Genomic DNA, 24927 nt, shown 5'->3' on the forward strand with positions numbered 1-24927 from the left:
GACAATCTTTCCTCACTTCTGGTTGGAATTTCTGGCCAGAGAGAAACCAAAAAATGGATTTCAGGACTCACCTGCCTCAAGGGGAAAGGGACCAGGTCTCTTACATCCCACACAAATGTCCGAATCATGCAGCACTCTGGTTTTGTGTGTGCATGTTTATGTACGGGACTGTCTGCACACGGGTTTGTGTATGGGATTGTGTTTGTTTGCGTGGGTCTCCTCTTCATTCTGCATGAGAAGCATCAAGTAAAGATGAACAGAACTGCTAGTTTTGGCAAGCGCTGACAGCTACCGGTTTGATACATTAAAAAGGTCTGTGGGGAAGACTCAGTGCTTTCTACTCAGAGAGTACAGCCTGCTCTCTTTTGTTCATGCTCACACGAGGACTTTCTGACAGTGCATTAAACATTGCCCAGCCCTGGCACATCCATTTCCCATCTTGTTTTGGGAAGGCTTTTGTGACAAGAACCTGTGGCCCAGGGACCGAGACCTGTGGATGTGGGAATCCATCGTTGCATGCAGCCTCAGACATCGCTCTTTTCCACTCCTCCTGCCCCACAACACTCTTGGGCTCCCTTATGCCCTATGTCATAAAATCATAGAATCATAGAATCATTAAGGTTGGAAAAGACCCTTAAGATCAAGTCCAACCATTAACCCAGCACTGCCAAGTCCACCACTAAACCCTAAGCACCACATCTACCTGTCTTTTAAATACCTCCAGGGATGGGGACTCAACCACTTCCCTGGGCAGCCTGTTCCAGTGCCTGACTGCCCTTTCGGTGAAGAAGTTTTTCTGTTACTGGGGAGAAGAGACTGACCCCCACCTCGCTACAGCCTCCTTTCAGGTAGTTGTAGAGAGCAATAAGGTCTCCCCTCAGCCTCCTCTTCTCCAGACTAAACAACCCCAGCTCCCTCAGCCGCTCCTCATAAGACTTGTGCTCCAGACCCTTCACCAGCTTCGTTGCCCTTCTTTGGACGCAGAGGCAACCGCTGCTAAGGCAATTGTGATGTCACCTGAGGTAGCATTAGGACCACCAGGCATGTTAAGTTCATGGGATCTCATCCAAACCCATTGAAACATAAGACTGTTCCCCTAGTCAAAGTAACTTCAAACATGAAGTTACTGTCGGTCCACAGATAGGGAAAGTGAGACACAGAGCAGCCGTGAGATTTGCCTGTTACAGCACGGGTCACAGGTAACATCCACCGTGCTTACAGAGAGCATTTCCCCACAGGGGGAATAAGCACTTCAAGGCAGTTCCTTGCTGAACAAATTTAACTCTTCTAGTTTATGCTTTTGCAAGTTCATTCACAAATGACCTGGGACCTGTAAGCAATCACTAAGTAGTTGGGTGAGCAGTTCCATCACGTTTACAAATTTTGAAGCTGTTTTTCATCGAATATTTGCGCTCTCTGACATGTGCCACATGGTGACCTTCCTGCTGATTGACTGGCAGGGTGAAAACTTTGAGCATGAGAAATGTGATGATTCACAGTAAAGGCTGTTCTTGGTAAAGAAAATGAGGTTTCCCATGGGGAAAAATTGACGGTCGTGTGGTGACTCAGAACAAGGGCAGCAAACACACTTGCTCCACAGACACAAACCACACACCGTCCTGGCCCTGAGCAAATTAAAAGAAACAAGGACACACCTAAATTAAACAGCTTCTGGAAATCTACACAGCGGTTCCCATAGACTGGTGTGTCCAAGCAGCTTCAGGGTTTCTGCAATGGTTTTTAGTTTTGCTTTTTGACTGGGGACAGCTGTGAAAGGAGTCTATTTCACATAAGACTCAGAAGTCTACGTGAGCTCCTGTGAGATGGCCTATACAGACCCAAAGACCGGGCATTTCTACACCACCCATTGAAGACCACCCAAAGGCAGCCATGCTGGCCAGATTCTCTCCATATAAAGAGAAGATCTTCAAGCACCGGTTGCATTGGGGCTTATGGGGGCATGAGGAATCCTTCATATCCAAGACTTGAACATTTAGCATCACACAACCGGAGCTCTCAGGCAGGTCCAGGTAAGTTATCTACAGGCATCTTGCAGGTAGTCTGCATGGGAGCCACATGGGTGGAAGATGCGAAGGACAGAGTGGGAGATTATGAATGAATGTGCAAGACACAGTGTGTTGGGTTAACCCATCTATGAAATTAAAAACTCACCTAAAACCAAAAATAGTTAGTCTGCAGACAGATCAACAACATGGATTGCAATCCGATGATTGCTAGAGCTGACACATGGCAGGAACCCCTGGCTGAGGATGAGGAGGGACCCCTCCTTCAGCAGCAGCATAACCTAAGACTGCCTGAAGTCCACCGGGAAACCACAGCTTTTTCCACTGAACAGGTTCAAGGGGGATTTGTAACCATGGTTCCATTATGGCCAGGCATAGAGTTGTTGAGAGGCTCTGATCTGGGCCTGGGATGGGATCGAACAAAGCTAAGCTATCCCTAGATGCTCTGTTTCTAACCCTGACTGGTTTTCAGACTTCCACAGCATTGGTTTAACCTACATCCATGCTCCAAAACTGCTTTCCATCAAGAAAACCAGCAGATTTTTGTTTGTTTGCATGTAATTTGCTTGTTGGGGGGGATGAGTTAGGGAGGTGGCTATGAAAACGTCTGTATTTGGGAAGGATTTTCTAAACATGAAAAGAATAAAAATTCTCCTTCCAAGAAAAAAAAAAAAGATTCCTTAGGTTGTTGAGGTCAGGGATCCAGAGAGATGGACTCTGGTTCCCCTTCCTCATCCACAGCAGCAACTTCCACTCTTAATCAGGCTGAGCTGGAGCTTTTCCACTTCATCCTTTAGATAAGTAGGGGTGTGCAAACACCCTTCTCCAGGGATTTGATTTCAAAATTCTTGCAATTTCTTCTTTCGTGCATACTTTCAGCCATTGTCAACTATTTCCTTCTTTTTCTTTCTGCCCTTCCCATTTCAAGGTCTGGTGGGACATCAGAGCTTTTTCAGCTTCTGCCTTTTTAAGGGGTTGGCAGACAGTCACCATCTTGATCCCTGTGGTCCCAGAGTAAGTTCAGTGATCCTCCTGCCATGGCTTTTCCTCATTAGGAGAGGCTCCTTTTCACTGCAACTTTTTGCTGACTGTTGCTTTCTTTCTCAAGAGTTTAATAGTTGTAGGGTTTGATGATTTTTTTGCCCTGCTTGCCAAAACCCAAAACATTTAAATGCTTGCCTTGCCTCTTACAATGGAAAAAACCTAGCATGCTAAAACATGGGTTTGGGAGTTCAAAACCCAGGCAAGAGGAGATTGCCAATGCTTAAAAGTCATTCAGTTCCAAAATGGAGGGGAAAGCAATTCTGTCACGATCTGTATTTTATTATCCATCTTATGATTTGTATGCCAGGAGGACAGAAGGGACATTTTCTCTCTCTTGGATTGGCCAGAATAACTCCTAGCACTTTTTAAAATCAGTTATATTACATCGCAGCTTTTCAGCAGTTCAGCCTGGAACTGCTGTCAGATCTTAGCAAACGGGGTTGTCAGAGACCTTGAGAAGCCCCTGATCTGGCCCCAGGGTGTGATCAAAAATATCTACATAATCTCTGATTGATCTTTCACTAGCCTAATCTACTAAAAATGATTTTGCTGCATTAGACTTCAGGCCCCTCCTGCTTCTGTATATATGCCCTAGTGCTTTACAGACTGCTTATGCAAGAGGACTGACCTTCCTGGTATAATCCAATCCATGATCAGATTTTGATTCTGTCCACCACCTTCTTAAATTCCAACTTTACTGCATACCTGCAGGTTTATTCTTAAGACTTTAGTTTCCTTTAGTGAAAGTGAAATACCCAAAAATATGTGTATTTGATGCTACGTAGTTGTGTTCCCCCTATGGTTCTGTTTTGGTACTGGAGGGTTCTGGACGTCTAAAGACTAGAGCTAATCTTAAACTTTTCTTAAACAGTTGTGGTTTTTTTTTTTTTAATCAGATGATTTTGTACAATCTGAAAGTCTGCACAGGCAACAAATTAAGAAAGTTTTCAAAGGCGTGATTTCTGAACTCCTGACTAAGCCTCCAGGACACTGCAAAACTGCAGATGGAAAAGGAGGCTTGCTTTGCTCCCGTTCTGGGTGCCTGTGAGCAGATCCGCTTCCTAGGGGGCAGCTACAAAGGCTCTGACTATGGGTTTAAGAAGAGGGCTGATCTTGGTAATTCCTGCCTTTCTTGACCCCTTCTTTCGCATGGGTGGGATAGAAAGAAGTAACACACCAGAGACTGCAGATGCGTTGGCTAGAAGGGCTGTCAGTCCCAACTAAGTGAGGAAATTTGTTCCAAGTGGACAATGTAGCCCTAGAAACTGAGCCCCAAACCACCTATTTAGAAAGGAGGCAGTATTTCTGCTGGAGTGGAACAGGTGATCTGTAACATCTACTAACTAACACCTCCCCTAAATAAAACTTCACTAGAAGCTTAGAAGCCATTCTTTTTTTCTGCTTCTTGTACAAGGTTTCAAAGTCCTGTGTTTAGTTAAATAGGCTGATTTAATTCCAGTGGTGAATGGCAGCAAAGGTGAAAATCTCAGCAGTGCCATTAAGTGAAGCTATCCTGCTCCAGCAAAGTTGTTCCCTTCAGCAACCCCATCTCTTACTGTCCCACAGGGGCGGCTGCTGACCACGCGATGGGGGACTTTGCGGTAGGGGACTCTTCAGCCCTATCCACCCACACAACAGAGAATTTGCTCAAGAGTAAACTTGGTTAGCAAGCCCAAAATACCTCCAGATAATCACTGGCGTCTATTTGTGTATAAAATTGTCATTGCATTACAGCCAGCAGTTCTGATAAAGGTTAATTACTTAGACAAATTGAAAAATCTATGTTCATTTACAAATGGACATAAAATGAAGTCTCAATTATTATAATTTATTTACACTGTCAACTTAGATGAAAGCATATTCAAAAATATTGCTGAAAGCTGGGGCCCTGAGGCCTGATTCTTCAAAGCCTTAACGGCACCAGTAGTTCTTACCCTCCGAGTGGCAGCATTTTAGTCAAGTGAGTAAAGAGAGAATAGGGCTTTTGTTTTGCAGAGAAATAAAACTGATTTTGTTTAAGAATAAAGTGCTTAAAGAATTCCTTCCTTGCCCAAAAGACATGCATATTTGATTTGGATAGTCTAGAGCGTTTTTGTGCTACAGTAAATTCATAGCAAATATAAATAGACACTTCCATACATTTATTACTCCAGAGAGACTTGTAGATGGATTTCACCTCACTTACCATACCACAAGCAAATTATGTTGAAATCCTTCCAAGATCTGAAATGATATGTTTATAAATTCTCCTTATTGAACTCTTGGCCTCAAGTAACTTTATTATAATAAAACATTTAGGTGTTTATTTTATTTATTTATTTTTCAAAATGCATTCTGTTTACTGAGAGAGAAGCGACAGCAGTTTGTAATTTCACATCCATCAGCTGAATTTTGTGCTGCAAAACAATCATAAAGCATAAATGCACCAAATAATAAAATAACACCCCCTCGTATCAGATTCGTAATGAATTTCTGCATGTGCTGTTGTTTTCATTATGCTGATTTACAGCCACTTTAATGTACACAGTCTTCTTAAACAACTTAGAGTTGATTGTTCTGGAACTAGACTGATTCAAGATAACATACTGGCTCTTTGCCATCTTTTAGGAAAGTTATCTAAATCCCTCTGGGGGCAAACAATCTTGGATTAAAGAGTTTAGGTTATTCAACACATGAATGATGTTCTAGGCACTAAAACCAATTGCTCAAATGTGGTGGAAGCAAAATCAACACCACTGGAGCTGGAGACAAGCAAGCAGTGAGGGACCACAGTGTCTGTAGGCATATCGGTGTCTTGCAAATCACACATTAATCCTGAAATCTTAACGCAAGAATTCCTGGTGCGTTCAAGGTAACTTTGCTTGAGGATTTGCCTTTAATGACATGACGCAATTCTAGCAATTTGTATTCACGTGCAATAGCCTGGCAGAGTCCTTTTTGACAGTGGCATGCCGGTTGGTATGTGCCGGCAGAAAAGCACCCAGCATGAAGGCCTTGCCAAGGGAGGACAGAGATTTCCAGCAAGGCTGGGATTTCAACCAGTGCCCCAGATCTCCAGAGGCTGGAGGAAGGAGACCCTCTTTTGAATAGAGCCAATATCAATGTACCTACTGTGCTTCCAGGAGATACTTGTGTCCTTTGAATAGCAGAGAAAAAAAGGCAAGTTTATAAGTCCCAGAGACAAATCAATGTCACTGCAAATCCCGGAGCCCTGTTAAAGAAAAGCGTTACCCTGAGCTTTCACTTTCTGTTCACTGCCAGAGGTTTAGGCCAAGGATGGGGTTTAATACTGGTTTTCCAGAGTTCCCGGTTCACCACACCACAACGCTCTGCGGTGCTTGCACGCCCCCGGCACCGCTGCTCCGGGTGGAGGGCGCAGCCGCGGCTCCCCCCGCCTGCCCGGGCCCGGACTCGCCCAGCTGGGCCCTCCCTCGCCCCACCGAGCCGCCCGCGCTCAGCACTGCGGGGTGTCGGGGAGCGACACCGGTTTCCCAGTTACAGGGATGCTTCTGGAAATGTTATTTGGGGATTCCTCACCCTGATCAGCATGAGGCTAAGCCAATAACTATTTGTCATAACTGGGATTAAAGCAAATTTGCTGGTTTAGTGGTGAGGCCTGGGAAGCCAGGTATGAAGTGTAACTAGAAAACACGCCACAAAAACTTGTGAACCTCACAATGGCCACAGACCACACCAGGAAGGAGCTCTGCCTTTTCCTCCTCAAGCATCTCCCTGTGTCGCTGCCGCAGGCACGCGCTCTCGCTGAGCTCCTCTCCATCTCCCCCTGTTTTGTCAAGACAGCTCTGAGCAGCAGCCACAAGGTTGCACCGCACCAAACAGAGTGACAAAATCTCTCTGATTCATTCCCAAATCTGACTTCTCCTGCTCAACACGCTCTGCTCCTCTTTACTGCCCAGCGCTCAGCAGCCTCGCAGGAGCAAGCCCTGAAGCTACAAAGCAACAAATGCCAGCAGCGACTGCAGCGGTAGTTAAAGCAAGTGCTGTGCTAGAGTTTGCTGCCAGAAATGTGGCTGGAATTACTACAACTGTTCACTCTTTTAATCTTATCTCTTTTACAGGCTCTCTCACCAGCTTCCCAGTGGGCTGTAAGCATTGTAATAACATCAATTAGGTGTCCATTAGTATTGCAGATATTACTTTTCATGCAGCATTATGGAGATACGGATGTATAAAATGTCAATATTTTCTTTCCCTGCATTATGTTAATCATGCTGTAAGTTGCCGCACTAACGGTCTTCATGGAGGCTGCGATATTTATGCTGATTTAACATTTACAAGCCGCCAGTCTGCCTAGGCACTGCACTCCACGCAAACACATGTGAAAGGCTAATGGGCTGAACTGAAAAATGTGTCTGACTTAAGTAATTTTATAAACACTTTAAACACATTAGGACACTTACACTGCTCTGCAGACACAAGGCCTAGTCCTATTCGCCGTCAAACTGGTGGCAAAATTCCCACTGACTTCCCTGAGACCCAGCTCACTGTGCCTTAACTAAACACATGTAAAATAAATGTGCAATAAATGTAGAAAAAATGTAGAAATGCTTCCCACCTACAGCGGAGAACTCCCCGAGCGCAAGATACACAAGCTACCTGTTGGGAGCCAGGACCGTGCCGGGCTGGGCTGAGAGCCTGCAGTGTTGAGGAGGTGTTTGCAGACCAGCGGCATTTGGAGCAGGATTTATTCCTCCCCACCATACCTGTGCCATGTGCGAGCTGCCTCAGAGATACTTAAAATTAGGTGAGATGCGTCCTGCCATCCAGTTATACATGTTGTGTATATGTATACATATTCTAGGCTTCAGGATGGACTAAATGGATATCTGACAGCGCTACTCAGCTGCGCTGCATGGGCAGTGTTGGATGGAGAGGTGGATCGGGACACAGGCAAGGACGTTTCATGAACTTCACACTACGAGGAGGTAAGAGGATGGGACATATCAACTCACCCCCCTCAAACGTGTTACTTATCTTCTTTAACAAGGGGTTACTTAGAAAAGGTGTTGAGTGAGGTCACCATCAGCTTTTCCTTCCCATCAGCATCGTCTTGCCAACTCCCACTCTGGTTCTCCAACCACCCTGCCCTTCTGCCCCATGTCCCCATACAGTCCCCAGAGCATCGCCCTCCTCGTTCTTCACTTCTCTCCTTTGCCTACAGAAGATTCAGCGAAGCAGAGGCAGCTGCCGCCACGCTGATCATGTTGTCCTTTCATCTCTTCAGATGCTGTTGTGTCCCCTTCAGAAACATCTGCTGTTCCCCATCCTTGGCAGCTTTCTGGGCCAGGAGAGATTGTGTAGGTGTGTGTTTGCCCAGCACCAAACACGGCAGGGCTTGATCCACCTCGGGAGCTCCCAGGCCTGATGGAGCACAGTAGCTGCTCATGCCGCTGACAAGAGTTTGTAACAAAGAAGGCTGTTGGTTTCTTTTAATGGGAGAGTAATTTCTGTTGACATTGTTTGGTCTAAATGTCAGTATCACAGTATCATCCTCATTTTGCAGCACTTATTTCACATAGTCTTGACATGATAACAACGTCCACTTAATCTTGGATGGAAATTTCCTTTCAGTGTCCATTGGTCTGCACTGATTTATGTGGACACTGCTTTCTTGTGTCACTGTGAGCTGCTCTCCATAGATTTTCTGTGTCATTGATTTGCCATCAGCTCCACAATCCAATACAATTTTCCTCCACTTGCATTTGATATTCTCATGTTGACACCAAAGACCTGCACCACTAATATTGTATTAACATCATCCCGACATGGGAACAAATCCTCACGCTAATAATGTTTACTGATGATAACTCACCATAGTGCAGTTACGAGTAATTTGCTTCCAGAGGATTCAGTCTTTGGACCTGACATCCAGACATCCTCTCCAAAGCGTTTCTGTTGATCATACCCAGCAATGCAACTTTCTATCTAAATGAGTAATAATAACTGCAATACTGATAATTTGACAGATTGGATCTTCAAAGACCTTTGCAAGCAAATATTTAATTCTCACAACAACCTAGGCAAGAAATAAACTTCCCATTGCACATAAGAATAAGCTGGAGAGTTTTTTTAAGTTTGCTTTATGAAAAACCAGTGTAGGATCCTTGGAGTAAGCCATAGCCCAAGGGCTATGTCAGTTATGTGCGAGACCCACAGTCCATCCACTGCTCTACCTGACCCAGACAGGCTCCAGATGGCTGCCCTGACCTGTTGGCCATCCCCCATTCAAGGATCTCATTTTTTGTTACAGCCAGAAATTCTGGCTCAGACCCTAGCAATCTCTCTCAACAAAATTTAATCAGTACTGATATGTTCCCATGAAAAGTTTCAGTTTCAATAAATCAGCGTTTTCCAAGAAAAAAACATCTGGTTGGAAACCTCCCAGCCCACTCACATCTCTGCTATCAGCTACAGAAAGTCAATATTATTCTCCATCATCGGGACCGCCTCTGCACTCCAATTTTTTAAGAAAGAGAAACTAAGGTCCCCATAAAGGATATGATTTTTTTCAAAAGTGCCCGAATGATTGAAGACGCCAGCAATTTCATAGGACGCCTGTTCCAAAGTCACTCGTAAGCTTTTGAAAATCCCACCCCAAATCTATCATTTTGAAGTCTGTTTGATTTTTAAAGTCTGGGGTTAAAAAACACAGCGAAAGCTAAACAAAAGCTTATTCGAGACCACACAGCAAGATCATACTGTCCACACAGTGATGAGAAAAGAAAGTTTTGAATGTTCTTCTCGCCAAGGTGCAGGTAGGGCAGCAAATCCAGGCTCTTTGCAAGCCACACTGGTGGAGGCAGCTCTTTCTTCCCCTTAACGGCCATATATGTCACCTGGCCACAGTTCAGCTCATTTACCAAGACAATTTGAAATGCCTGAAGCCACGGGAGGGCCCCTGCCAAAAGGAGATGTTGGGACCATTCCCCACAGGTGCATTTTAGTAAACTTCATTGAGAAGGTTCCTCCAAGCTCAGCCAGCAGAAGGTATGGATGCTCCTCTGTAGATTGTCCATTAGCAGAAGAGCCAGAGTAGCCCAGTACTGACTTCCAGTAGCAAACCTGATGTACTCATAGCCAACTGAGGAAATTTTGGGGAAAACAAAGGGATTTCTGGAGTGGCCCACACCCCCTGTTCTCCTTACTGAACCAAACAATCTATTCAGCAGAGAGCTTTAGGGGAGCTCAGTATTAAATTGTCATTTTGTCAATAAAATGTCATTTCATCAATAGTACATCCAGGTGGTGAAATGTTTCTGCATAATTAATTCAACTGATGCATTAAGGAATGTTATACACAATATTAATCAAAAAGTACTGTCAATATGAGGACCATATATAAACCCAGCAAAGAAAACTACAAACTTGTTTGAAAGCTAAGCTCTTTTTTTCCAAGATGATCCTTCACTCTAGGGAAATGTGGATTCTGCTATCAAAAATGCAATTAAGAAAATAGCATGATGGTCTGTGGAAATACATGATTTAATTCCCTAAACCATTTCCTTATCAGCAGGGCTTTACTGGGACCTGAACTTAAATTGTACTGTTTGATACACAGGGATCACTGAGACCAGAGCCTTAAAGGAAGCAGAATTTGTAGTTCTTGGGAAATTCTACAATTTTGATATTTGGGTTTCTTCTGAATAAAAATAAATTGCAAATGTTGTAAAACTTTCTGAGAAACTACAGCTTTGAAAATACACTATCAAGTCAAGTAAAAGCATTTTCTTGCAGTTTGGATTGAAATGCTTTGCCATGTAAAATTTTTACAAAGTCAATTCTGCAATGAAAGTGAGAGTATTTAATCCCAGGACTGCCAGAAATTCCTCTCTGGGCAATTGCTGAGCGCAGCGGCAGCCGATCACGCAGGGTATCGACCACTGCTGACCTCTCCCTCTCGACGCTGACGTCCTCTTTGCGTGGCGCTCTCCAGACGCTGCCTCTCGCTTCCCGGCTACCCCTCCCCAACCCCACATCGCAGACCTGGATCCCTTGCCCATCCTCATCCTCCCCATCCCTCCTCACCTCCCACCACCCTCTCTCCCTAGCCAGCTGTAGCTTTCTCTCTGGCGTCCCCCCACCTGCCTCCATCACATCCAGCCCTGAATTTCCCTGCACGCCCTCGTTGCAGGTGCGGTACCCACGATTCTCGGTGAGTATCACTCACCCAGCTCCGTGCCGCCACCGGCCCCTTCCTCGGCCCGTTTCCCTAGCTGTGGTCAGGTCTGACACCTCGCTCCTCCCGTACCGGCTGCTGCAGCCCATGGGAGGCAGAAAAAGCAACGACAAGGAGGGCAATCCTGCTCAGGTCCTGACCAGGGTTATCTCTGGAGCAAAAGCAGTCCCTGGGAAATGCAAAGGAGGCTGCGGAGCTCACAGAGGAGCTGCTTTCGAAAGTTTTATGATTTGGCCAAAGGCTGGGTTTGTGGGATCGATGACAGGAGGTGTGCCCCGTGCCAGGGGGGCCTGATCCGCACCAGCTGCGGCCGTAAATCACGGCTCAATGGGTATGCAAACACCCTCACTGGGAAGACTTTAAGCTGGGCGACACAATGACATTATTTCTTAACCTGCGTCTTGGAAATGTCTGAGCCATTTTTGCTGACTTAAAAAAAAAAAAGCAGGCAGATATTTTAGCTGAGAAATTTCAGCCCACATTGATCAAATGTGGTGAAATTAGAAGTAAGTAAAAGCAGGTCTTAGAAGGGGTATTTTAGGCATATTTATTTACAGACAAAATCAGCAGCTCTGCCAGAAGTAGCAATAATTCAGGCAGGGTAAATACAGTATCGCTCTCACTCCTTAGAGAGATATCGTAGTATATCAAGGGAACAATGCAGCAGCATCTACAGGAATTGTGTTGGATTTTTATATTGGATTATATTTTTCAATCATTTTATTTGCATGAATCATTCTACCACGTAAATATCTCCACTGTAATCAGCAGAGCTGCCTGAGCAAAGCAGATTAGTTCTGCTTGTAAAATTATGAGTTTTATTCTGAAGTTAATAATATGAACTTTAAACAATTTTCTAGCCTTCTATAAACAAGGTCATGTTCTAGAAATTTTCATCAGAAATGTTATTAATTCCGTTACCTTCTTGTAATTATTTCCTATCCTTAACACAGGAAAATTAATGCTACAAAGTGTTATCTGTCCCCAGAAAATTATAGGTGCCACAACAAGTTGCCACGTTCTGCACAAATAAGCCAGTAAAGCAAAGAAACCACTTAGATTTATCTATTTTATTTGTGTTTGATATTTTCAGTGTGTCTGCATTTTAAATGTATTTTAATGTAAAGGTTAATGGAGTTTTAATAAAGGGCAGGTGGCCACTCTAATTGCAGAACACCCAGCATACTCTTTTAAAAACCTCTTTAGCTGGCTAGACAGATATTAATAATTCTGAATGCCATTAGAAAAAGCAGAGGTTTGAATCAAATGATTTTTCAAAGTTAAATTTATTATTAAACCAAAACTGCAATCATTGCGTCCATTTTGCAAAGAAAAATTGTATTATCAATATATTTCCCATCAAGTGATCCTGTGAACTCTCTATTATCTATTATCTATAGCTAAATTATATATACGAAAGCACCAAATGTTGAACTTCCTATTATATATTTCTTTTATCCAGATGTCAACTTTCAGCCTTTTTTCTTTTTAATTCTCTAAACATTTCGCTAGTCACGCAGTCTCCTCCCTGCTTCGCTAATTTGATATTTTTTTGCAAGAGCATGATTCCTGGGTCACATAACATTATGCATGCACATCGCAATCCCTGGTATGTGTCTTAAAAAAAGAAGAAAAAAAGGAAATAAAAAGCATGACCTATTTTGTGCTAGGCCCTGTGCCAAGCAGAGCCTCCTGCCTCCAGAAAATACAGTGAAAGCAAACTGTATCTATGAATATCTTCAGAGCAGCCAGTTCACTGGGAGGGGAAGGTGGCTAAATGCTACCAGGGGACGAAGAAGCCCCAGGTACAAATCCTGTGGGTTTTAGCACCAAAATAATTTGATTCTTTGAGCATTTAGAGTCAGGCGCTTCAAAGTCCCAGTTAAATCCTCAGAAGCTCTGACGTGAATCTGAAGTCACAGCAGAATAACCGTGTAACACTTGAAATAGTTTAAACCGGACAGCCATTTTCTGCTTTGGAAATAATTTCTCTAACCTCTTCCTGCCCCCACTGCAGACCCCTCCGCACAAGCCTATGTACGCCGTAACCATCACCATCACCCTCTAGAATTAGCAGTTACATTAACAAGGTTTTGAAATATTGGCTGGAATGCGGCTTGGGGCTCTACAATGGAAGAGAAGTAAGTTTTATATCATTTTATGAATGGACATTAATCAATGCTAAATCACAATGAGAGTCTTATGGAATCACATATTACAATCTCCTAAATCGCACGAGGAACTTGCTGTGATTAATGGTACTACAACGACATTTGATACAATTAATAGTGGGAGCGGTTCACGTTTAGGTTTTACCACATTAGGTGCTTTTTCTGAGCCCGCCGTGGATGGGAGGGACCTTTGGAGCCCAGGCCAAGAAACAATAGTATTTGTCACATTATTAATCTGCCCTTATGATTCATCTTTTATCCTTCCTGACATTTATGTTGTCCCTCTGACATGCACACTGGAGGCCCAAACAGTCCCCGAGCTGAACAGCATGAAGGTGAAGGGAGCCTTCATGTGTCTCCTGGAGAGGCGGCAGGCATCTCACTCTCCATCCACATGCATCTGTTATTTCTCCAAATAATTCCTCTAAAATCAGTTGGAAGAAGCCTTGCCTGGTTGGAGAGGGGATCCCATGGAGGCAGGGCTGGAGACTGAGGCTGAATCTCGAAAGCTCAAGGCAGCCTGCAAGATCTGCAGCGCCAAGATCCTCCTGGGACACTCCCGTTTGGAGGAACCAGTGACCCGAGGTGAGCTGAGGACAGCAAAGAGCAGCTCTGCCTGCTGCAGGGGTGACTCGCAGCCTGGCTTCTCTCTGCCCAAGCCCACAGCTATCAGGGAGAGGTTCAGCATCACTCCTGATGTGGCTGGGAGGTGACTTCTCCGTCCCAGGTGTTAAGCACAAGTCAGTGAAGGGCCACCCTGAAAGGCCACCGGCATGAAGGATGTACCTGAGACACACAGCCCCCACAGTGGCTCGCACGTGCTGGCGGGTAGGGTGGGCTGGGCTGGACCAAGCTTGAGGCACCAGTTGAGGGATGGTGAACCAGGAGACCTGGGGAGTTTGCGTCCATCTGCACAGAGCGTGAGCACGTCCCCCGCATCCCCACACTGTCACAGCCCAGCCACGCTTGCCTGACCACCCCCGGGTGCTTCTGCTGGCCCCCTCCCTGGAGACAGCCTGCTCACGGGGGGCTGCTCCCACAGCCTTGTGCATGTTCAGGTGGCCTGCCCATGGGCTTGTGGGGTCCCCGCCATGTCTCACAGCCTGGGGACAGAGCCAGCCCAGCCCACGGAGAAGGTGGGACTGTGTAGAGCCTTTGGATGCTCTGGGAAGGGGGCTACACCGGGGGCAGGATGACCCACGCTGCCCACCCTGGCTTTTGGGCAGCTCTCGGGGGTCTTTCCTGCAGGGGAGAGGGGAGCAGAGAAGGCGAAAGAGCACCGGGCCCCCCGTCTGCTTCTGATACAGGGGGGACAGGCATGTGCCCTCCATCCCGCACACCCCTGGGGCGGTGCTCGGGGGGGGGCCCGCAGACCACCCCAGCCAGGAGGGGGCTGGTTATTTAATAACCCTTGTATGTATTTAATCTATATTTAATACCCCGTTATTCCCTCTCCAGTCCCCAGCACAGGCTCCTGCCCGGGACAGGCAGCGGGGAGGGGGGTGGGGGTCCCTGCGCAGCCCCTCGCCCCTTCCCCTGCGGCACAGGGGAGCCCCAAAGGCCTTTGGCAGCCCCCGCAGCACCCCGGGGCTGCGCTGGGAGAAAAAACCAAACCCGCCGCTTTTCCCCAAAGCCGCGGGGTTCGCCCTGAGCCCGCCGTTTCTTTGCAGCGCCGGCGGCAGGAGCGGCGCAAGCGATTTTCAGAAACCTGCGCTGCGCGCAGCCGGGTTTCCGCGGGGCGCGGAGGGGCAGCGGCGCGGCCGGTCCCGAGCGCGTAAAATACCCGCGGTGTTTCCAAATGATGCATTTAGCCAGATGTTTAAGACGTATGAGAGAAGAGTAGTTAAAACCCACATTATATAGTTCTGCCTAGTCTAAAATTGCATGCGCTGACCCATATATTTTAAACTGTAAACGGACTCCAGTCATTTAAAATATTGCAACGTCGATAGGACTAATTAATTGGAAATAAGAAACGAAAGAATACAATTAAACGAGGAGAGAATCATTTTCTAATTTAATAGCGGGACATTTATAAAGATCACAAGCTAAAAGGCATCGAATGATCCTATCGACGGAGTGTTAAATCAGCGCAGCTGGAGGGGGGCACGGCCCCGGCCCCGGCCCCCTCCTGCGGGACCCCCTTCCCACCGCCGCCCCCGCGCAGAGCCGCGCCCCGGCCCGCGCCCGCGGAAAGCCCGCGCAGGGCAGCGGCGGAGCGGCAGCTCCCCGCCTGCGCCGTGCCCTCAAATATTGCGGTGGTTTATTAGCCCCCATTTCCTAACAATAATTTATTGCGATAAAACAGACACCCGAGGTCCTCTTAAATTGTCTTTTCATAATGAATAAATTTAAACTGGCTAATTAATATATAAACTAACCCAATTTGTCAGGTTGATTTGTATTTTAGTTAATTGTGAAAGTAATTACCACATGGGCAAATTAACAGCTTTCTGGAAATGACCAAGGCAGGGTTTTTATTTCCTTCCTGGGTGAAGAAAATTCATTTTTCCCAGCTCTTGATGTGATGAATAAAAGTCATAAATCTGGGTGATTGGTGCAGGCAGAGTCTAAATGGCTTCATATTTCATTTTAGGTTTAATAGAAATATTCATGCTCTGTTTTAATGAAATTAAATTGAAGGGGGGTGGACTGAGAGGCTGTCGGTCGGGGCTTAAAGGGGCAGCGCACATTGGGTGGGCTTTTTGTTGTTTTTTTGCGGATGAGCAAAAACTGCGAAGCTTTCGTTATTCCAGACAAACCCGCGCCTGAGGCGGGGATGGCAGCAGTAGCGGAAATAAATTTTGATTTTTTGCTTGACGTTATCTGAAGAGAGAGAAAGTCTAACCAGAGGCAAAACTTTGGAAGATGGTTTGTAGGGGAAAAAAAAAAAATAAAGGGAAAAAAATATCCCGGCCTCCTAACGCAAGGGAGAGCTTTTTCCCCGAACGCGGGGGTTTGGGGCGAAGAAAGGTTTTTGGCAGTCCGGGTGCAGACCGGCCCTTCTCTGCAGGACTGACCTCTTGGAGGGCATTAAATGCCCCCTTTCCCGGTGGGGACGCGCAGAGGCGATCGCCCCCGAGCACCCGGAGAGGACGGGGCGCTGGCGGGGACCCCGCCGCCTCCGTGGCCCGGAGCCCTCCCGGGATCCCCGCCTCCCTTCCCCGGCCGAAAGCAAACACCTTGACAAGGCACAGGCATTTTCCAAGTACCTGAGGCTGGTTATACCAGCCCGAGTACCCGGGGGGGGGGGGCCGTTTTCTCCCCAGAAGAGCCGGCAACCCCCACGGCCGGGGCCAGCCCCCCAGGCCCGGCAGCGGCCGCCCGGGACGCGGCCCCGGCTCGGGACCCGCCCGCAGCCGGAGCCGCTCCGTAATGGATCTGATCTGTGACTTGTTGATTTCCCCTGAGCAAATAAGGCTTTGATGCAGTCCCGGCGAGAGTGGTTAGCTGATGAATTGACAAAAACTAATCAGCTTTATTGGGAAACAGGTTAAGGGCAGCAGAGTGTCAATAATTCTCCGCCTGACCCCCTCATCCATTAAGGGAGGCAGGCTGATTAGACCGAGAAGACCCTGTGCTTTTTGCACTGAAATTGCTTTCATAAACTCACCATTATTAGCAGTCAATGCAAGCGGCTAATTTAGAGGAGACATCCCGAGGATGTCACATTTATCAGGGAGGTTTATGTATCATTATCTCATTTACAGAATGTCGCAGTGTAATACGTGTTTTTGGCAATAACGCTGGCCCCGCGCCTGAGGTTTGTAACGGCTTCGGAGAGCCCGGCCTGCCCGGGGAGGGGGGTTAATTTAGAGGACTGAGACCCGCCGCCGTCGCAGGGCTCCGGGCTCTCCGTCGTTGCCACCGGGCAGCCCGCGCCCGCCCGGGCTTCACCCCACGGCCCCACGCCGCCCCCTGCATCCCCCGGCCCGGCTTTTCAAAAGGCGAGATAGGCATCTGTTTGCCCACGGCCGGGGGAGCGGGGGCTCCGCTGAAAGGGGACCACCCGGAGGTGTCGGGGGAGTCCGCTCCTTGCGCTATCTCCGCCGAGATAACCGCGCATTGTTGGCTGCCGGGCAATATACTGGATCAACACAGGTGCGGGAGCCGCGGGGAGTTCAGCCGGCCCGGACGCCCGGCGGCACCTGGGAGGGGGGCAAACAGGCGGAACGGAGAGGGGGGGAAAAAAAATTAAAAAAAAAAAAAAAGAAGAAAATAAAGAGGGGAAAGGAAAAAAGAACAAAGAAGAAAAAAGGAAAAAATAAAAAAGGAAAAAATAAAAATAAAAATAAAAAAGGCAAAATAAAAAGGAAAAAAGAGGAAAAAAGGGAAAAAATATTGGTACTCGATTAAAAAAAAAAAAAAACTCTGAAAATCGAAATCCTTCTCTAAGCACTAAATATTCGCCCCCGGGCGGGAGGGCAGCCTGGGGAGCGATCCGGAGGGTCGAGGCGAGCGGCCCCGGCCCCGCCGGGGAGCGCCCGAGGGGCTGCGGGGGGCGGACGGAGGAGCGCGGCCGCGGCAGCGCTGCTGGGGGCCGGGCGCTGCTGAGCTGCAGCTTGCGGGTCGCGGGGCGGGGGGGGGCTTCTCCGCACGTCCATCAGCCAGACGATGCCTGCCTGCGGCCCCGGGCCCGGAGGCGCCGGGTGCCCGGACGGGGCGACCCGCCTGAGCCCGCCCCGGGGGGCGGCGATGGACTGGGGCGGGGGGGGGCGATGCGGCCCCGGCCCTCACCCCCTCAGCCGGGGTGAACTCCCCTGCGGCTCCGCTCCCGCCTCCCCCAGAACAGCAGCGGGAAGGGGCCCACAGCGGTACCGCAGAGCGGTCTCCGTGCGTGCGGAACAACCCGCAGCCCCGGCAGCGCCGGCCCGGGCATGGGCAACCGGGCACGTCTGCAACGGAGCCGGTCACTGGGGACAAGCCCCAGGCCCACTCGCTGCCGTGGGACTGCCCCACGCGTGGGGCCCGAAGTGGCGATCAAGGGGAAGCGTGGGGCCAGCTGGGGAGCCCCGGCGGAGGGCAGCCATCCCCGGGGCGGCCACCGGGCTCCTTCCCTGGGGCCTCCCCGGCCCCTCGGAGCCCGGCGGTTCATGAAAACCACCCTGCGACTCGGTTTCCGCCTCTCCTCCCCGCGGAGCCCGGGGGAGCGGGGGGCCCGGGTGCCCTGTCCGCCTGCGGGGCGCCTCCCCGGGCCCCCCCCGCAGCCGGTGCGGGCTCTGCCCGGGTGGGTGCCGGGCTCCCCGTGCGGGAGCGGCGGCTCCTCGGGTCGGGGTGCAGCTGCTCGGCCCGTACCTGCGTGCGGGTGCGGGGCACACCTGGGTGCGGGTGTTGCGGGTGTGCCTGCGGCTCGGCTGTGCGTGTGTGCGGTGGTGGCTGGGCTGTACAGGTGCGTCCGTGTGTCTGCCCTGCTTGTGTCTGTCTGCTTGTGTCCAAGTGTCTGCTGTGCTTGTTTGTGTCTGTGTCTCTGCCCCGCTTGTGTCTGAGTGTCTGTCCGGCTTGTGTCTGTGCGTCTGCTGGGCTTGTGTCTGTCTCTGCTTGCTTGTGTCTGTCTGTCTGCTGTGTGTGAGCGTGTCCGGAGGCTCCAGTCGGGGAGGTCAAAAAAAAGTCAGTGCAGAAGAGACGGGGAGCATCGGGACACAGAGCGAAGGGTGCGTGTGTGTGCGGGTCTGTGCGTGTCTGTGTGTCTGTCTGTGCGCGTGTCCGTCCGTGTGTGCAGAGGCGCGCTGGGCCTTCTGCCCGCGGAGCAGCGGCGGGAAGGCGACCGGGAGCAAAGTTGGATATTTTGTCGGTCCTGTTGGACTCCGTTCTTCTCTCCGATTCCGCCCCCACCCCACCCCACCCCCCGCCTTTCTTTTCCCCTTTTCCTCGCCCCTTTTCATTGCTTTTACTTTTCCCACCCCAGGGCCACGGGCCGGGGGGCAGCGCACCCTCGTCGCGGTGCCACCGGCAGCCTCGGGGCCGCAGCCCCGCCGCCCCCCGGGTGCGGAGCGGCCCCGCCGGCGTGGGGGGGGGGGGCTCAGGGCGGTGGGGCCGCAGCCCCGCAGCCGAGCGCCTTCTCCCGGGGGCTGGCAAAGGCTTTCTGGAGGCAGAGCGCGTTTAGCCCGGCAGCGCTCCGTGCCGCAGCCTGACCCGCCGCTCACACCGCCTCTGCCCCGTCCCCCCGGGGAAACGGGACCCCGGCGAAGGGGCGAACCCTCGCCCCGCTCTTTCCCTTTTCTGTTCGGGCCTGTTTGTGTTAGATAAGCGGGCCTAATAACGCTGTTGACAAGCCCGGGGTTCGGTGGCAGGCGTGACTCCCTGACCCGCAGGTGTTTATTCTTTCCGACTCGTTAAAAAGCGGCCGGCGGCGCGTTTACGGCAAATATTTGCCGTGTGCGGGAAGGGTGGGAAACTGTCGCCGAACGCACGGCGGGAGCCCCCTGGGCCGGCAGAGCCGGGCACGTCCCGCGGCCGGGAGCGCTCTCCCCGCGGCGAGGATCCCGCTCCCCCCCGGTGCCCCGGAGCCTCCCCGCCGCTGCCGGCGCCCCCGGGGTGGGCGGGGCGGGGTGGCGGCGGCAGGGGGCGGGCCGTCCCCCGCTCCGCCGTGACAGGTGGGCGGCGGGGCCAATGGCGGGCGAGGCCGCAGCGCCGCCGGCCCAATGGGAGCCGCCTGCGGCCCTTGAAGGGGCGCGCCGCGCAGCGCGGCCGCACTGCCGCCCGCCGCCGCCGGGAGACGCGGCCGGCCCGGGGCCGCCCGACGCGCCGCCGCCGCCGCTCCCCCCCTCCTCCCCTCCCTCGGCCCGGCCCGCCGGCGCTCCCATGGAAAAATCCAAAAATTTCCGCATCGACGCGCTGCTGGCTGTCGACCCCCCCAAGGCGGTGGCGGCGGCGGCGGGGCAGAGCGCGCCGCTGGCCCTGGTCACCTCGCTGGGCGGCAGCGGCAGTAGCAGCAGCGGGAGCGGCAGCCCCCCGTCCTCCTCTTCCTCCTCCTCGTCCTCTTCGTCCTCCTCCGAGCATCCCGCCGGCGGCCCCGCCGACTGCCTGCGCACCGACAGCCCCTCTCCTCCGCGCCTCCTGGCCGCCCACTGCGCCCTGGTCCCCAAACCCGGCTTCTTGCCCGCCACCGGCGCCCACCCGCACCACCACGCCTCGGCGGCCGGCATGGCCCTGGGACTGCACCCCGCGGCACCCGGCGGGCCGGGCATGCCGGCGCAGGCGGCTCTCTACGGGCACCCGGTGTACGGCTACTCGGCGCTGGGCGGGCAGCACCCGGCCCTCTCCTACTCCTACTCGCAAGTGCAGGGAGCGCACCCCTCCCACCCCGCCGCCGACCCCATCAAGCTCAGCGCCGGCACCTTCCAGCTGGACCAGTGGCTGCGGGCCTCCACCGCCGGCATGATCCTGCCCAAAATGCCCGACTTCAACTGTGAGTATTTGCCTCCCTCAGCCGCGTCCCCTCCGCCCCCATCCCGCTGCAGGGGCCTACCGGCAGCCGTCTCCTTCCTAGGGGGAAGAAACCCCCTCCCTGCCCCAGCGTCAATGAGCTGCAGATTTAAACAGGCGGTGACTTCGATTTTTTTTTATTTTTATTTTTATTAGAAGCAGCGATCCGCAATGGGAAGCGGGGACGTGTGGGTCGCCTCACCGTTCCCGGTCCCTGAGGAGCCCCGAACGGCTCGGCTGTTCGTGGCAGGTTCAATAGGAAGGTGGCAAATCCCTTCCTGCCGGTGCGGACGCCCTTCCCCGCCGGCCGCGGGGTGCGGGGGCCACCGGGGAGGGGGGGCGGTGGGGACGGGGCAGGGGCCCCCGCGGTCTCCCCCCAAAACCCGGTCTTGATCTATCCCCCCAAAACACGGGGCGGCGGGTCCCATCACCCAGCCACCGTTCTTAGTCTTATTTCTCTTTTATCGGAAACGGGTTTCTAATAATTACGGCAGGCTCCTCTAAGCAAACGGGCGTAGGGAGGATTTGGGGTTAGCAAAAAATGTGGGGTTCCACGTTCCCTGGGGATAACGAACAGACACGAAATAATTGCGGTCGGAAGGGTTTAGGTTTGGGACCAGGCTGGAACCGCTGTGCCGAACCAGACGCTCCCGAAGTCCCAGCGAAGGCGCCGTGCCCAGCACTAGGCCTCACGGCGATGGGGACTTTGCCTGCATCTGTTTTAAGCAAAGATCATTTTCGGAGGTGTGAGCTCTCTGTGGGAATGGCCGATTTAACAATGCCGGAGGTGTAGTTTTACGAAAATCATGCCAGGAAAAGAATTGCGATTTTTTTTTTTTTTTCCCCCCTTCTCATACTCTGCACACACATTCGCAGACAAAAAAGTCCATTGTTTTCTCTCGAATTGGGGCTGTTTGGAGTGGAACATTCAGGAAGAAAAAATAATTAGGAGAGCTGTCACAGCCCTGCCTCTCAAACAAGGTGCAGGGGGGGAATAAATAACCGGAGAGGCAGGAGAACGGAGCCTCGGCAAATCGCACGGCAGTGAGAAAATCCGCCGGGTGCTGCGGCCGGGGCGGCCGCCGGCCCCCTCGCCCCTGTCCCCTCTCCCCCTGCCCGCGCCGGCGAGCGGCCGCCGGGGAGCGAGAGCCGCCCCTGCTTCGTGCTCTGATTTTTCTAAACCCAATAAGCCAAAGGGCCAAAATGCTCCGAGAAACGAGCGGTAGCGTGGCCGCGTCGCATCCCCGGGGGCGTCTGGGCCCCGCCGAGGGGCTCAGTTCCCCCCGGTGCCCTCCCCCTGACCCATCGCCGGGCTGGTTTAGTTTGTTTTGGTTTCTTTGGTTTTTGTTTTGTTGTTTGGTTTTTTTTTTTTTAATGCAACCCCCGATTTTAATTATTATTTCTGAACACGGAGAACACGCCGATATTTTCTTTTTTTCTTTTTCGTTCAACGGCCGTTTCCCAGCCCCGGCCCCGACGGGCGGCCGGTGCCCGGCGCTGCCGGCCGGCGGGGTGGCGCGGAGCGGACCCCGGGCCCGGCCGCCGGAGCGGTGCCCGCCTGCAATCCCGGTAATTAACCGGCTATGGGCGGGCTGGGAGTGCGGCAGGCTTAACTAAAGCATTAAATAGAGCAAATTGCTGCTCCCCGGAGAGCCCGGTACCCCTTCGCCGCCATCCCTGGCTCCCTTTTATTGTCTGGCACTTGCCAGACTCTTGGGAAATCAAGAGGCATTTTTCTTTATTTAAAAGATTTAATTTAATTTTTTGTCCGGGTCCCTGTGGGGGATCCCCTGACGCTGTGCAAACCGCGAAACCCCGGAGCCGGAGGGTCTGGCGGCTGGAGGAGATCCCTCCCTCGGTCCGTGCTCCGGTGGACAACCGTCCGTCTTCCCTGGCTCCCCCCTTCCCACCCAGGTCCCCCGGCCGCGGCAGGGGCGGCTCAACGCTCACCTCCGCACTCGCCCTCTCCTTTCCCAGCCCAGGCCCAGTCCAACCTGCTGGGGAAATGCCGCCGGCCCCGCACCGCCTTCACCAGCCAGCAGCTGCTGGAGCTGGAGCACCAGTTCAAGCTCAACAAGTATCTCTCCCGGCCCAAACGCTTCGAGGTGGCCACGTCGCTGATGCTCACCGAGACGCAGGTGACTCCCGGGGGCGAGGGGCAGGCAGGGGATGCTGCCGTGGGGAGGGGGGCGGTGGATGAGGAGGTGTCTCTATGTGTCCCCCCCCAGGTGAAGATTTGGTTCCAGAACCGGCGCATGAAGTGGAAACGCAGCAAGAAGGCGAAGGAGCAGGCGGCGCAGGAGGCCGAGAAGCAGAAGGGGGGCGGCGGGGAGGAGAAGGGGGATGAGGACCTGCTGCTGCCCACCCCGGAGAAGAGCGGCGGGAGGAGGATGCGGGAGCTGCCCGACAGCGAGCCCGAGGAGGAGGAGGAGGAGGAGGAAGAGGAGGCAGTGGAGGCAGTGGCCGGGCGATGCTGCCCTTACCACTCCTCCGACTGCTCCGAGGCAGAGGAGGAGGACACGCAGCCCCGGGGCCGGCAGGGAGCCCCGGCGCAGCCCCAGTGAGCTCCCCGCCCGCCCGCCCGCTCCCTCCAGCCGGGGGGGAGCCCCGCCGCCCCGCCTCGGCACCGGCCCTGCTCCCCCCCCGGTTCCGATTTCTCTCTGCTTGGAGGGAGATGGAGAAGAGGATCCCCCGCATGCCGGGCGGGGAAGAGGATTTATGGTGAATACAGTGTTATTATTGACTGAAAATCAGACAAAACTTGAGCCCCCCCCCCCCCATCCCTGCCCCCTGGAAGCGCGTCCCTTTCGCTGAATATTGGAAATGTTTTGTTCTTACTACATATTGGGAAAACTGTTTATGTCATGAACGTTAAAACTGCTGGAAATCTCAATACTGTCTTTATTTTTGTATATTGTATTTATAAAAAAAAAAATACCTCTACTTATGCATGCTAAGTTATTCCCAAGCCCTCCCACCTGCGCGATGGGGTGGAAAATAAATGGCGTTTTGTACTTGAGATGTATGAGCGCTCTGTGCGGGGGGATACTGGGGGGCCCGGTGCTCTGAGCGGGGCCGAAGCGCCCGGGAAGGAGCGGGGAACCGGTTTCTAACCCGAATTTAATTCGGTGCTGCGGCCGTCGTGCAATATCTGACATCGGCGCGGGTCCTTCCGAGGTGAGCGCCCCGGGACAGGGCAGGAATCAAGACGGCTCCCCCCCGGGTTTTGTTTTGCTGCTTTCCAGGCCCTTTCCAGCTGCGTGTCCCCCCCCGGGTTCCGGCGGGGTCCTCCGCTGTGCCGTGCTCCCGGTGACCCGGGGATGGGGGGGGAGCCCGAGCGGCAACGGGGCCCCTCTCCCCCCACCCCGGGGCTGCAAAGCCGGAGCCAGGGCGTCAGGAATGGGGGGGGGGGGGGGGGAGCAGCGCTGGTTTCCAGCTCGCAAAGGAGCGAGGAGCTCCGGGGGGTGGAAGGGGCCGAGGACGGGACCCCCCGACGGCCCCCCGGCAGCCAAGCGCCGGCTTTTCGATAACGGCGGGATTTATCTCGCCGATAAATTCGCAGATCAATTCATCCTTGTCACCGCAGCTCTTCCCCAAATCAATTATAGCGAATTTAAATATAATCACTGGCTCATCCCCACCAGCTCGGGGCCACGTCTGGCAATTCATCCCCGCTAATGAATTGCGGGGCGGCTCGGCTTCGGCTCCCGCTCCCGCGCAGGGCCGCGCAGGGCCCCGCCGGAGCCTGGGGGTCCCCGGTCCCCCGCCCCCCCCCCCCCCCCCCCCATCCCGGGTGCCGCCGCTCCCCCACAGAGCCCCGGAGGATGAAGAGCTCCGAAATATGGAGCGTTCCCACTCCCGTACGCCTTTAAAAAAAAAAAAAAAAAAAGCGATTTTTTACAAACCCGCGTTAACCTTTCACATGAGAGCAGCACGGCCCCTCTAAACGCCTCCCCTAACAACCCGTCCCCTACAGCACAGGCTGGCGGATACCTGAGACTATGGCATGAGATTCCACCAAGGAAAAGAGTTGTCCATCACGGAGAGCTTCGGCCGGGGGCGGCTG

The 24927-nt window shown here is 52.3% G+C and overlaps 1 protein-coding gene across 1 annotated transcript; it reads left to right on the top strand.

The window, feature by feature from the left end:
- Window positions 1–20045: 20045 nt before the first annotated feature.
- Window positions 20046–23434, top strand: MNX1 (motor neuron and pancreas homeobox 1). The gene is made up of 3 exons (XM_087762822.1): window positions 20046–20844; window positions 22839–22999; window positions 23090–23434. Exons 1-3 carry the CDS (start codon window positions 20046–20048, stop codon window positions 23423–23425), a joined length of 1296 nt encoding a protein of 431 aa, XP_087618948.1. The 3' UTR covers window positions 23426–23434.
- Window positions 23435–24927: the final 1493 nt, after the last annotated feature.

This window comes from Nipponia nippon, unplaced genomic scaffold, assembly GCF_047370975.1.
Source record: "Nipponia nippon isolate SJK-2023a ecotype South Korea unplaced genomic scaffold, ASM4737097v1 scaffold_1, whole genome shotgun sequence".
NCBI lineage: Eukaryota > Metazoa > Chordata > Aves > Pelecaniformes > Threskiornithidae > Nipponia > Nipponia nippon.

Bases quoted from the DNA above. Each gene is read 5' to 3' on its own strand.
- MNX1 (XM_087762822.1), top strand. From the start codon at position 20,046: ATGGCGGGCGAGGCCGCAGCGCCGCCGGCCCAATGGGAGCCGCCTGCG. The intron at 20,845-22,838 runs GTGAGTATTTGC...CTCCTTTCCCAG, and splicing joins CAAAATGCCCGACTTCAACT to CCCAGGCCCAGTCCAACCTG. The intron at 23,000-23,089 runs GTGACTCCCGGG...GTCCCCCCCCAG, and splicing joins TGATGCTCACCGAGACGCAG to GTGAAGATTTGGTTCCAGAA.